Here is a 13281-nt window from a genome sequence, read left to right on the forward strand (position 1 = left end):
GTCATAAATATAGAAGTGACATTGAATTGTCACTAAAAAAGTGACACTGAAGATCCCGTGTGTAGACGGCTGGTCACTAACATCTTAAACAAGTTTCAACGGGAAGGAGGGTAGGAACAACCGTTCCTGAAGGTTGATAGTCAAGATTTTACAATATATATACATATATATATATATATATATATAAAAGATTCAGATTGTACCTTGTACGTCATTTTTCATATCATGTGTGAGACACATAAAATTTTGTTTTATAGTTATATGTTGTTGAAAGTAAGTTACACCATGTGCATACAAAATTATATCTTGTGTATTTTGCAAAAAATCGACCTAAATGATTTTTCTAACAATCGTTCGGGCCGGGGCCTCGTGTCCTTTCAATGGGTGTGTTTGGATAGAAAATTATTTAAAATATTATTTAGAATAATTATTATAGCATTTTTTTGTAATATATGTGATAAAAAAGTATGTTAAAAAATGTGTTTATAATGCTAAGAAATAATTTCTATCCAAATAGGCTCAATGCTTCTATGCTTCTGACGGCAAGTATGCTTTCAGTGTGCTGAGACCTTGGCTGCTCCGATGGGTGACCGCAAAATTTGTCTTCGTCAAGTTGGATTGGAAAGGATGCAAATATGCAATTAAAAGCTTTGCCAAATGAAGAAAGGATTTTTATCTTTTTGGGGCTTTTTGATTTCATATTTCCCTCAAAACTTGCTTTATATTTATGGATGGTAAGAAGTTACGTATTCTTTGATTCGCTAATGTCTTAATCTACATTCTTGGATTATCACAAACCAACTACTACTACTTAGTTTTTTTTTTCCATTTTTAATATTCTCCTCACCCTCTTTAAAATTCCTTCCACCCAAAACTACTCTTTAAAATTCCTTCCATGAGTCTCTTGAAACTCCTCTTTCGTTTGTGTAATAAGCTTTTACATTTCTAAAATTTCTTGGTGGGGGAGTTTTTTTTTTTCCTAGAATTTTTCGTTCATTGGATAATGTCTTAATCCATGCTAAATTAGTTATTTCGTATGGCTAAACAACTGGATTAGCCCAGTTGGTCAGGGTGTCGCCTTAAGGTGCTCGTGCTGTCAAGGTCAAAAAACCAACGTGACCAGTAGATGTTTTTCAACCACCGGGCTTTGGTCTAGTAGACCAGTTAGGATCCTCTATGCCATTATTCGGTGTCAAATTCAGTGTCAATCTCACTTATCATGCGATGGTAGGAGAAATTTAAATAAACAATACATGATAAATTAAATAAATAGGACACTTGGCATAAATATAGAAGTGGTACTAAATTGCCACTAGAAAAGTGACACAGAGGATCCCGTGTGCTAGTAGACACCCCCGCGAGGTTTAGTTGGGATCCTCTATGTCACTATTCGGTGCCAAATTCAGTGTCAATTCCACTTATCACGTGATGACAGAAGAAATTTAAATAAATAGCACATGACAAATTAAATAAATAGAACACTTTGCATAAATATGGAAGTGGCACTAGGATCTTGTGTGGATATTGAGGCATGGAATGGTTTAAAGGTAATTTTCCCTGATGACGGGAATGGGAGTAGAATTTTGTTTACTACTCGGAGCCATGCTGTTGCTTTGGAAGCTAAAAGCCTTACTTATGCTCTTCGTCTGCTCTCCGATGAAGAGAGCTATGAATTGCTCTCAATGAAGCTCTTTAATGGAGATCCTTGTCCTAAGGAATTGTCCAGTATCTCATGCCGTATAGCCAGCTGTTGCAAAGGGCTGCCACTTGCATTGGTTCTGATAGCTGGTACTCTGAAAAGGACAAAGAGAAAAAAGGATTCTGGGAAACATGTCGCTAAGACGTTATTCAGGTCATTAAGCATACAGGAACAAATCCTGGAAATTCTTGAAGTTAGCTACAAGCGCTTGCCAGATCACTTGAAGCCATGCTTCTGTTATTTAGGAACTTTTCCAGAGGACACAACAATTTCAGTGTCAAAACTGATGCGGTTATGGAATTCCGAAGGATTTGTGCAGCAGTCAAATTGGGGCCGCAAGAACTTAAAGCAAGAGGCAGAGAGTTACCTGAATGAGTTAATTGATAGAAGTCTTGTAATGATAGCCAGAAAAAGTTCCAAGGGAGGAGTCAAAGCATGTCTGTGTTCATAATGTGCTGCATGAATATTGCACAGCAAAACTTGGGAAAAGACGATCTATGACAGGAGAAGACATTTCTCATGGAATTGCAAATCTTTTGGGTAGTTTCCGACTGCATGGTTTGAATTTTTTGCACATCTCTACGAACATCTCTTCATTGCTGTACTTTCATAAACCTGGTGGAACTGAACTAGTGAGTTCAGGGTCTCTGCCTCCTCAATGTGCGTTCAGAGATTTTCTTTCTAAGGGCAGGCATAATCTCTCCGAATAGATAGGATTAGGGTATAAAAAAGGGCTTGTGCTTGGCACCAGAACTAGCCAAAGCAGGCACTTAGATTATGGTTCAATTCTCAAGTGCAAACACCTTAGTGTGCTAGGCTTGGGAAATGTTCGAGTCCAAAGTAGCGCCGACACATCTAATCTTGTCAAGATAGCCAAGCAGGTTCACTTAAAATACTTGGCTGTCCGGATTCGTACAAATAATATTCCCTCTGATATCGGCAACCTCCGAAACTTGGAAACTTTTCTTATCAGTGGTGCAATTGGTAACGTCATATTACCAGAGACTATTTGGAAATCGGCAATGAAGAGGGAGCTTATACTGGATCATTCTTTCTTCAGTTGCGAATATTACAGTCAAGAGTTTCTTGAAAACTGTTCTGACCTGAATAATCTGAAATCCATTTCCACCATTTCTATACAACATGGAAGTGCTGAGAAGTTCTTGAGGAGGCTACCCAACATCGAGAAATTAGGATGCATATTTTCAAGAAAATGGAAGGATTACTTTAAAGCTTGCAATCCGTTTCGGATACTAGAGCTTTTGTGTGAACTTCAATCGCTCAAGATGTCGTTCCATGCTTGGGCGCCCTGTCCCCTTATCTTTAGCCTCCCTTCAAAGCTGAAAAAGTTGACAATGTCGAATGCTCGCCTACCGTGGCATGAAATTTCAGTGATTGGCCAGTTACCAAATCTTGAGGTTCTAAAATCACACGACAAGGCATTCGAAGGGGAGCAATGGGACATGAGAGAAGGCAAATTCCAGAAACTGAAGTTCTTGAAACTAGAATCTCTGGATATTGTACAGTGGAATGCAACTAGCGAGCACCTCCCCTTCCTTGAGCAACTTGTAGTGCTAAGCTGTGGGCAACTTGAAGAGATTTAGAGAAATTCCAACTCTACAATTGATTGAGATGAAATGGTGTAGGGCTTCTGCCACCAATTCTGTTAAACAAATTGTAGAAGACCAGCGTAATTATGGCAATGATCAGCTCAATGCCATTCTTGTTGGTCCCTAATGTAATTTTGCAATTTCTTTTTTGGTTAGAAATAAATTGGGGCTGGCATACTCTCAGATGCAATCTGGTGCAAGTATTGTCAGTTGATGATACGAAATTAAACTTTTCTATATTTTCAAGTTTTTGTGGACTTTAACTTTCTCTGAGTGCAGTATTTGATGGAGAACCATAAGAAGTCAAATAAACTTGTCCATGACACCATACCATTACTAGCTCACTAGTCACTGCTCAAACCGAAATTAGTTTAGCCAGGAAAGATAATTGACGTGGAATGAAAGATAATTGTCAATTATGAACTACAACCTAGCTACTTCAATGAATTGTCAAATTAATCTACATTTGGCACGAATATATCCCTTTAAAATTAATTTGTATCTGATACAATAATGTATGGAGCCAACTTTTAAGAATAGCTGTGATTCATGCTAAAGCTAAGCACATTTGTATCTTGCTAAATTACCATACAAGAAAAATAATAAAGAAGCATGGCATCTAACTAGATTCCTAAAAAAAAAAAAAATCTCGCCATTTCACGTAATTTTACTTTCAAATTATATATATATATATTTTTTTTAAAAAAACTTTAGCTATGAAAGAAGGGTTAAGGGATGACAATAAAATTATCAATGTTTTACAAGGACCCTTCCATATGTTCTAAAAGGGGGGGAGGGGGTTCTCCCTCCACATGGCCCTACTCTTGTATTAGAAAAGAATAGAATGGAGATACCTTAGAACACATTCAAAACTTGTTCATGGTTGACGCAGCTAGCATATGCTCTCACATGTACTTTAATTTGCTTCCATTTACATATGATGAAAAATAATTTGAACGGGTTTAACTTTCTACTGAGGTATTATCAACTGAAGATGATAGGACAAAATTTATAAGAATCAGGCAAATAACCTATGTTCTAGGGGGTACGGCTTAATCGTGGTAATGATCGGAGTTGAACTCATCCAAATATTTTTTTTTTATAAAAAAAAAGACTAAAAATCAAGTGGACTATATCTAAGTGATTGCCATATAACACCTCATGTGGTTTTCATGACCTCTGTGTTTCTGTCTAGTGGATTTAAGCCAACATCAGTCAACACCAATCACCATATCATTTCAACTAATGGGGAAAATTTTTTGAAATTGGAAGGCTAAATTTGAAAGGATTGAAGTATGGAGGGGTCAATTATAGTATCGCAACTTTCGGAGGACTAACGTTTAATTCACCCTACGGACTTAATGCCACTTGCGTGCGTTCTGCTTGAATAGTTCAGTGGAGACGGAGAGTTTTAATTGCTGTGGTGTAAGACCGCGAGAGAATATGTTGTGTATTTTGCATCATCTCATAGTCATAGACTTGGAAATTAAAAAGAATGTTTCTCTCAGAAATAGTAATGTTACAGCACTTGATTGACAGCACTTGGAAATTTGAAAGGATTGAAGTATGGAGGGGTCAATTATAGTATCGCAACTTTCGGAGGACTAACGTTTAATTCACCCTACGGACTTAATGCCACTTGCGTGCGTTCTGCTTGAATAGTTCAGTGGAGACGGAGAGTTTTAATTGCTGTGGTGTAAGACCGTGAGAGAATATGTTGTGTATTTTGCATCATCTCATAGTCATAGACTTGGAAATTAAAAAGAATGTTTCTCTCAGAAATAGTAATGTTACAGCACTTGATTGACACACACAAAAATTAAAGTTAAATTGCCAAATTCAGAGATTGAAAGAGTAACGTCTTAACTATCTAATGCTTAAGGGGAACTCGGCTTAAAAGTAGATTCTTTCATATTAGCCAGTATTATTTTGTAATAATAATGATTAGATGACAAGCCAAACCCATAATGGTGAGATGAATTTTGACAAATTACAAGTTATTGACCAATAGTATGCACAAATATGGAAACTAGCATGGTTTTGGCCGTGCTATGCAGCGACCTACCCACTGATATGATCAACTAATATCATATTTATCACAACAACTCAATCACAGCTAGACAATCGAGACCATATATCTATATGACCAACTGAAAAATGAAGAGGTAAATAATGAATATGCAAATCACAACCATAGATTACATAAACTCAATCATTTATGTCTTAGCAGAACACACACTTCAGTTCAAGCCACAGTTACATATTAGGGGGTTTAAATAAGTTTCATTGCCTATTGAATTACAACATTGATGGTTAAACCATTCATAGATATATTAGGATCCATTACTTTTTAAGTCAAAAGAATAATGGATCATAATGTAATTCAAAAGGCATTGTCTAAGCAATCAAGACAGTCATCAAGGCAATGAACAAAAGATATAACAAAAGTACAGAATTAGACCATATCAGTCTTCCTTTGCTTTAGCTTTCTTTGCTGGACTATCCTTCATATTGCCAGGTGGGCTATATGATTTTGCAGGTTCTTTGGCAAACTGTTCAGCAGTCTTTGTTGCATGTTCAGGAAGTGTGTCTGCTGGTAAATATTCTGGAAAGTCAAGGCTTCTTTTTGCTCCACTGGTTCTAGACGTCTGCCCATCTTTGTAAGAACTAGCTCCAGCAATTTCTTCAAGTACCAACTTTGTCGTTGGTGTGAACATCTGATCCTTTGATGATTTTTCTGGATGCCTTGCTGATGAACTGCCAAGTGCAGAAGAAACTTGAGTGTTTTCTGGAAGTGCCAGTGGAAGGGGATGGTGCGATAGTTCAGCTGCAGTGTAAGCCTTGATGACAGTATTCTTTCTCTGCAGTTGACCTTGGAAGGGAGTCTCATAGGATTTCAGAAAACAGACAACTGTGTATTTTTTCAAGGCATCATTAAGTTCAGTATCTATTCCAAAGCCCTACAGCAGAAAAATTTTTAAGTTAGGTTCTGTGAATTCTTGTCTATGTATATTTGTATTTATGGCTGAATATAAGACAGGAAATTTGTATTTACATTTTTCTGTGCTTGTTTAAGTTGTAGTGGAGTGAACTCAATCATTTTTCAGCATCTTCTCCAAATATAATGCAATGTATTGAGTTCGAAGGATCAGTTATTATAATTGGAATGCGAGCCCTTTAGTCAAGTGAAGGAATTAAGATTAATATATGGTAATAAATGCGAAGAATGTTTAATTTAGAAGCATAAGTTTATGGTCTAACCTCAGTTCAACTTCACTTTGCTGTTTGCATGAAGGACAATGAATGATCCAGTCAATGTCAACATTCACAATTTTGTGACAATTCACACAAGCAGTAGTCCAATATTTGGTGAATCCATATGCAAGTTTGACAGTTCCTTGCACCCAAGCTGCCTTTTGCTGAGTCAAGCAACCAAGAATGGTATTTGAATGTCAATTAGAGACAAAAAAAGTTATATTTAAGCAGAATTTTAAAATAACAAATAGCTCTTACAATTGGAAATAATGCTTGAAAAGTGCTGATTGCTTTGATATCTTCTTCATTTGGAGGAGGAAGTAAACAGTTAGCATCACTGTATGTTTTAGCATTAAGCAAATTTTGGATTTCTTCCTTGTTCAAAGTAAACCTGAATGATTATGTTTAGAACACAAATTAAAAATGTACCAGTAAATTTAATTGATAATTTAAGGTAAAAAATCTAAAAAAAAAGTAGACTTACCATTGCTTGAAAGAGAGGTCATCTGGGAGTGAAGGACTAATCAGAATTCCAGATGAATACCTTGTAGTGAATGACAAAGCTGTAAAAATGATGAAATGGTTTAGTAATTATAACATAAAGTACTAAGAAACCAAACAATAGAGAAATCATAATGCATAGTGAAAATTTTACTATTGAATGTGGTCACTTTAACACGAAGAGCTATGATTAGAGGGGCAGTGCTAATCAGTCAGCATATTTAAGTTTTTCTTTTTGCTTCTTTCTAACATGCTTAGATCAAAAACATCATCAAATATCTCATCTATCAGTCTAAAAACTGAACTAAATTTTCTTTTTTTCTTCATTATGAAACACAAAAGATCAAAATCTAATTTTACTATAAATACTATAAAGAAAGTAAGATACTAAGCGAAAAGCACACAACAATGACAAAATCAAAGCATCCTAGAATAGCTAAAACTAACTAATATATATAGAATGACTACCTTAATAACCCAAACTACAATAACACTAAATTATGTAATTTTTCAATACATAAACAGGTAACAACATCATGCAGCATTTGAAATTAAAAAAGAGGCAAAAATAAACATAAGTTAATCCGAAAAATAACCATCATAGCATAACATGAAACACATGGAGGTCGTTAATTAACGGAAGGCAATAGACAGATGCAACAACAATGAAACAAAAAAATTGCAGTTCAAAATGGAAGGAGAGAAAATAGAAACATACCTATATTTTCTTTGCTCGGCTGAATGTTGGCAAAAGTCGGGCAACATTTGAAATCAATAAAAACAGAGAAAAAAATAAACATAAGTTAATCGATAAATTACATCATAATCATTCTTTTATGCATAATATGAAACACATGACAGTGTCTAATTAACGGAAGCCAATGATAAACAGGAGGGAAGAACATTCAAAGTAAAAAAATTGCAACTCAAAAATAAGAAGAGAGAAAATAGAAACATACCTAGATTTTGTTTGCTCCTCTTCTGAGTACCGGCAAAAGTGGGAAACAAATGTATATATAAGGCTGGAAATAATAAGTTCTGAAAACTGTACCATGGATGATAACTCGGTACAGTAGCCATACCTAAAATGAGCTGTTTTTGGGGGAAAAAAAGAATTCACGTGGATGAGGAGGATTTTTTGGAAGTGAATCGAAAGGAAGTACAATTAGTTGCTGGAACAATTGGCAAAAAACTGAAAATTTTGCAGGCTCGCAGATTTTGGGGAAAGAAATTTCAATGACCTAATTTTTGGGGGAAAACAAAAATTCACGTGCGTGCGGAGGAATTTGTGGGTTGCAATCAAAAGAAAGGACAAATTGACTGAAAACTGAACATTTTGCAGGCTCATATAGCTAGCTACTAATCGGCGAAAAGAAAGAGGCTATGCGATGCAAAGAAAGAGGAAGGAAACTCTGCCTAAATGAAGAAAAACTTCAGTGACTAATAAGACCATTTATTTGACTTCGTTGGTTCCCGTCAAACCAAAGAAAGGGGCCGAAACCTTTTCCTTTCCTCACTGTTTTTGAGTACAAAAATGGCCTACAGTTTGGAACGAGAAAAGACTGGAGTCACGTGCTTAGAAATCGATGAGTGGATTCATCGTCATAGCTCTATAATGCAGGGAACAAAGACGTGGAGAAGTAATCTTTCTTTGGAAGACTTTGGCTGGCACATTAGTTCTAATGGCTTTTACATTTGGAATATTTAATTAGGAATATTTATTTAATAAATATAATATAATTCAAAACACCCCATGTGATAAAAGGACACCCAAATAGTCTACAACTGTTTACATTTGACCAAAGAAATATAAAAGGAATAATTTTAAATGGACAAAAATAACCCTAAATAGTTAGCAACTATTTAAAAAGCTAGTTTTTATAAAAGGATTCAATTGACCTTTCTCACCAATTAAAAACCAAACAAAAGAATCAAATGAAAATAATTCAACTATTTTTACCAATTAGCCCCTAAATAGTGAGAAACTATTAGGCCTTTGAACTTCAATACCAAGGCTCAAATAGACATTTCTCTCTCATTAATGTCCAAAATAAAGAAATGAAATTTGTTTCCTCAAATGAGACCTTGACACTTGACATCAATGGAGAACTTGAGTTATTCTCTTATCTAGTTGGTAGATAACAATCCATACATAGTGAAAGAAATGTTAACATCTACTTGCCAAAATCAAGACACGAAATCCCAACCTCAACACCAAGAGTTTAAAGAAAGTATGAAAAAGATTTCATACTAATTTAGACTCAAATTAAATTTGACCCTATAAACATAAATCCTGGAATTTGATAAAACTAAGCATAGCTTTCCCAATTTGATGAATACTTATTTGGAACAATTATTTGTGCTTAACCCAAACAACAATTAAGGCCTTGTCTGGAAAGTCATTTTTTTCCAAAAAAAAAAAAAAAAAATTTTACATTTTTCGTGAATACAATTTTTAATTATTTTTTTATTTTATATATATTATATCATTACAGTATATTTTTTTTATAAAATTTCAAAAGATAACAATCCAAACAGAACCAACTTTCAATATTATAGGTTTTCTCTTTTTTTTTTTTATTAGCAAGAAACGAATGGAACTTATGAAATGAGGGAGTGGGCAGGGATTTGAACCTGCAACATTAACATTATAGTTTGGCACAACTAAATTACATTAGTCTAAGGTTACAAAAATGAGAGGATCAAAACACCCATCTGCTCCAGAAAGTAATCCAACTCTCGTCCTCGTCATCATGGGACGGAAATCCATCAAACAACGTACGTGTCATCATTCCATGTAAACTGGCAATGAATTGAAACGTGGCTGTTACTTGAACCGAACAGCGGCGCCGTACACTGTACTGCTGCTACGACCGACCATGCACTCGCTCCGAGCAAACCAGTTCCAAAATGGCCATCAAGCACCAACCAACTATAAAAGCCCCGAGAAAACCTAATTTTAATTTAAACAAAGCTGGTTTAAAGTATTAGTAACAAAAAGTGGTGCTGCTAATGTCGTCATTAGGGCCGTGGCAGGGCGGGCGAAGGCCGGATTTCGTTCCCTTGCTTTCTCCTCCTCGAATATATGGGACCCTTTGGCTATGGTGACGACGGCTGGACCACCGGCAGGGGGGGCGGTGCGACCGGGGTGATGACGTGTCTGCTCTGGCTCATGCCAACGTGGATTGGCGCGAAACTGACCATGCCCACTCCTTCGTGTTGATCTGCCTGGTTATCGACTTATCGTTCCTTTCTCTTTAATCCAATTTTCTTTTTTCCCACAAAAAAAAAATCTTTAGTTTAAAATCATGTAGTTTAAATTATAGCATAACATCATTTAAATAGTGGTCTCTATTAAATATCTCTCTCTTTTTTTTTTTTTCTTAATGTTTGTGAGCATCGTTTTATAATCCATTTGCTTCAACTTAAGTAACATCATTTATTTCATTGGTCTAAAAGATGATATTTATCTATTATTGAGATTTGGATGTAATCCAATAATTAAGAGTTTTCATCCAAGTTTAATTATAAGCACAATCCACTTTTCTTGAGCACTTTATTCTTTCCATTTTTTTTCCCAAATTGGGCACAAGAAATGTATTTGATGACCTCAATATTAGATAAAAGAGCAAAAAAATGTATTAGGTGAACTGATTTAATTGTAATTATTATTTTTTTGTTTGGGGTATTTCATATATGTCATGTATGTGGTGAACAACAAGGTTTGTTCAAGGGGTGTGCAAAGTCGAAAAATTTCGATTTACCGACCGATTTCGAATTAAATTCGGAATTTCGAATTCGGAATTTCGGTAATTCGAAATGAAATTCGGTAATTTCGATTTCGAATTGATCGAAATCGGATCGAATTCGAAAATATAATTTTTGAAATCGGAATTACCGAATTCGAATTGGGGAATTCGAAATCGGAACTATGATTTCGATTTCAAATAATAATAGTTATATATAATATAATATAATATTTTTTAACAATACATAAATAATATATATTATATAACAACAATTAACAAAAACAAACGTACAAAAGAAAAAAAAAAGAAAAGAAAGAAGGGAAACACCACATTCACACGCACAAATACACGCAGAGACCCAGGAATCCTAACCAAAAACATTCTCTTAAATTCCAGAGTTAGATCTAGCGAATTTATGTGAATGTAAGCAGTGACAAATAGTAGTATGAGCAGCACTGGACTGGGGGGCATTTCGCACTACCACCACCGGTTATGAATCCCACTGCTGCTGACCCAGCATCTCCGTCTCCTCCTCCGCCGCAGCCTCCGCGTTCCTCCTTCAGCTGTGACCGCTACCTTCAGGAACAATTTACTGGTTTCTGCCCCTCCTGCCTCTGCGAGCGCCTCACCACTCTCGACCAATCCTTCCTCCTCTTCTCGCCGCCCCTCCGCCTCCTCCTCCTCCGCTGCCGCCGCCCTTAAATCCGTCTACTCCTCCTCTTCCTCCAAGCCCTCCACCTCCTTTCTGCATTTCAAACTCTGCTAGGATGTTTGTATAGGCTATAATTGTTATGTTATCAGCTTCATCCTTTATCCTTTCCTCTTGAATTTGAATAAGAGAAACAGCCGACTTGTGGAATCCAAGGGGACTGCACCTGGGGAAGTCATTAAATTGGAAGAGGTTTCTTCCGTTTTTGAACAAGGAAAAAAAAAGGAGCAGGTTTGAATTCGGTGAATTCGGAATTCACCGAATTCCGAATTCAATTCGGCATCAAATTCGAAATCGGAATTCCCCATATCGAATTCGGTCGGGAAAATTTATGTCAAAATTTCGAAAAATTTTGATTTCAAACTTCCGATTTACCGAATTCGATTTCGATGCACAGCCCTACTTCATGGGGTGTGTAGTAGGGATATGTGCAATATATTCACAAGGGTGCATGTTAGCAAGGTTAATATTGTCTAAAATAAATGGCTGCTTTAATTTTGGTTGGGGTCAACAGGGCAGACTTGAAGGTGCAGGTAGAAGATAACAACAACATGCTGGAAATCAGTGGAGATAGGGTGGAGCGCCGCCGTCGAAGCTACCGGAGGAGGTTCCGGCTGCCGGAAAATGCGGATTTGGAGGGAATCAAATGTGGGCTTGAGAATGGAGTCTTAACTGTGACTATCCCCAAGAAAGTGACTCGGGAGACTTCCCAGAAATGTTAGATACATAGATATTGCTTAGTTTAATTATCTCCACTTGTTGCTTGCTTGTTTTCTAGGTAATCAATCACTCATGTAATGTCATTTGGGACGAAGTGTTAGTTCGTGTGTTAGTGATTGTACATGCGCGAAAAACTTTGCAATAAATAAGGAACTTGAATTTCATGAGATCAATACTAGATTACTCATTTGGCAAGGATGATTGGTTAATAATTGTTTTTAGCCGCAGGTTTTGAAATTTTTTTTTTCTCAATTAGATTGAATTTAACTAGTTGAGCACCATTGGGTTGGGTTGGATTGGATTGGATGATTAGGGGAGGAATTGTAAATAACAAGATCTTAAGAAAAAAAAAAAAAAAATAGTTGAGCATCAATTAGTTGACAGGTAGTGCACCGTCTCTCAAATCTTAAAAATTTTGTCTTTTCCCTTAAAAGTCAAGGTGTTTAACAATTTTTCTCATAAATTAAACTGTTCCTGTAATAACTGATAGAGGATTATGTAGGTATAAAACTTCCCCCCTTGACTTCAGAATTACTACATTGTGAAATTAATAATCAAAGAGCATGCCAACAAAATTTTCAAAAAAAAGAGCATGCCAACAAAACATTATCCTTATCCAAAGAAGGATCTTAAGTCACGCAGCGTGGAAAAAAACACTCGTGCACATTTCGTATTTGGACTGTTTTAGTGATGATCATCCAACCACGTACGTTAGAGAAAGGAAATAAAAAATGCACCCTTTTCTTTTTGAAGGAAATTATGTACTAGTAATTTTCTTACCTCAAGCTAGAAGCACCCCGTCACGTTGAGAAAATGAAGCGAAAAGCAATAAATCTTACTACACAAAATATCAATTCAGTCTCCTTTTCTTGCACGTCTTTCATGACATATAGAAGAAAGTTGTCCTTGTTATTAATGATAATTGCACGTATCTTTCTTCGTCTTTATACGGATAAAATGATGGTTGCATTTGACAAATTTCGAAAAGCAATATAGTTCGTGAGATTATTATATGAGTAAATTTTATATATATTAATA

At 35.9% G+C, this 13281-nt stretch overlaps 2 protein-coding genes and 1 long non-coding RNA gene across 5 annotated transcripts; 2 read left to right on the forward strand and 1 right to left on the reverse strand.

Moving 5' to 3' along the window:
* The first annotated feature begins 1493 nt into the window (after nucleotides 1–1493).
* Nucleotides 1494–3303, forward strand: LOC113712636 (late blight resistance protein R1-A-like). Its single transcript, XM_027236125.2, has 3 exons — nucleotides 1494–2088; nucleotides 2174–2359; nucleotides 2516–3303. Exons 1-3 carry the CDS (start codon nucleotides 1494–1496, stop codon nucleotides 3301–3303), a joined length of 1569 nt encoding a protein of 522 aa, XP_027091926.2.
* A 2179-nt stretch (nucleotides 3304–5482) lies between these two features.
* On the reverse strand, nucleotides 5483–8748 carry LOC113712237 (uncharacterized). 3 transcript variants are annotated; one of them, XR_011821680.1, is made up of 6 exons: nucleotides 8025–8748; nucleotides 7784–7802; nucleotides 7049–7127; nucleotides 6823–6955; nucleotides 6571–6728; nucleotides 5483–6269 (listed from the first exon to the last, which is right to left on the reverse strand). XR_011821680.1 is itself a non-coding variant. In XM_072066618.1 (5 exons), exons 1-5 carry the CDS (start codon nucleotides 7863–7865, stop codon nucleotides 6196–6198), a joined length of 477 nt encoding a protein of 158 aa, XP_071922719.1. In that variant the 5' UTR covers nucleotides 7866–8017; the 3' UTR covers nucleotides 5483–6195. The 3 variants fall into 3 exon arrangements, 2 of the variants coding, with proteins under 2 accessions (XP_071922719.1, XP_071922720.1); XM_072066618.1 differs by lacking the exon at nucleotides 8025–8748 and having other exon boundaries at nucleotides 5483–6220; nucleotides 7784–8017; XM_072066619.1 differs by lacking the exon at nucleotides 8025–8748 and having other exon boundaries at nucleotides 7784–8014.
* A 1283-nt stretch (nucleotides 8749–10031) lies between these two features.
* On the forward strand, nucleotides 10032–12416 carry LOC140015369 (uncharacterized). Its single transcript, XR_011822005.1, has 2 exons — nucleotides 10032–10296; nucleotides 12038–12416. It is a non-coding gene; the product is annotated as an uncharacterized lncRNA (long non-coding RNA).
* The last annotated feature ends 865 nt before the right edge of the window (nucleotides 12417–13281 follow it).

The sequence above is a fragment of the Coffea arabica genome, chromosome 10e (assembly GCF_036785885.1).
Source record: "Coffea arabica cultivar ET-39 chromosome 10e, Coffea Arabica ET-39 HiFi, whole genome shotgun sequence".
NCBI classification, from domain to species: domain Eukaryota; kingdom Viridiplantae; phylum Streptophyta; class Magnoliopsida; order Gentianales; family Rubiaceae; genus Coffea; species Coffea arabica.

Bases quoted from the DNA above. Each gene is read 5' to 3' on its own strand.
- LOC113712636 (XM_027236125.2), top strand. From the start codon at position 1,494: ATGGAAGTGGCACTAGGATCTTGTGTGGATATTGAGGCATGGAATGGT. The intron at 2,089-2,173 runs GTCTTGTAATGA...AATATTGCACAG, and splicing joins GAATGAGTTAATTGATAGAA to CAAAACTTGGGAAAAGACGA. The intron at 2,360-2,515 runs GTGCGTTCAGAG...TTAGTGTGCTAG, and splicing joins AGGGTCTCTGCCTCCTCAAT to GCTTGGGAAATGTTCGAGTC.
- LOC113712237 (XM_072066618.1), bottom strand. From the start codon at position 7,865: ATGTTTATTTTTTTCTCTGTTTTTATTGATTTCAAATGTTGCCCGACT. The intron at 6,956-7,048 runs GTAAGTCTACTT...ATAATCATTCAG, and splicing joins GACCTCTCTTTCAAGCAATG to GTTTACTTTGAACAAGGAAG. The intron at 6,221-6,570 runs GTTAGACCATAA...AAAAATACACAG, and splicing joins CAAAGTGAAGTTGAACTGAG to TTGTCTGTTTTCTGAAATCC.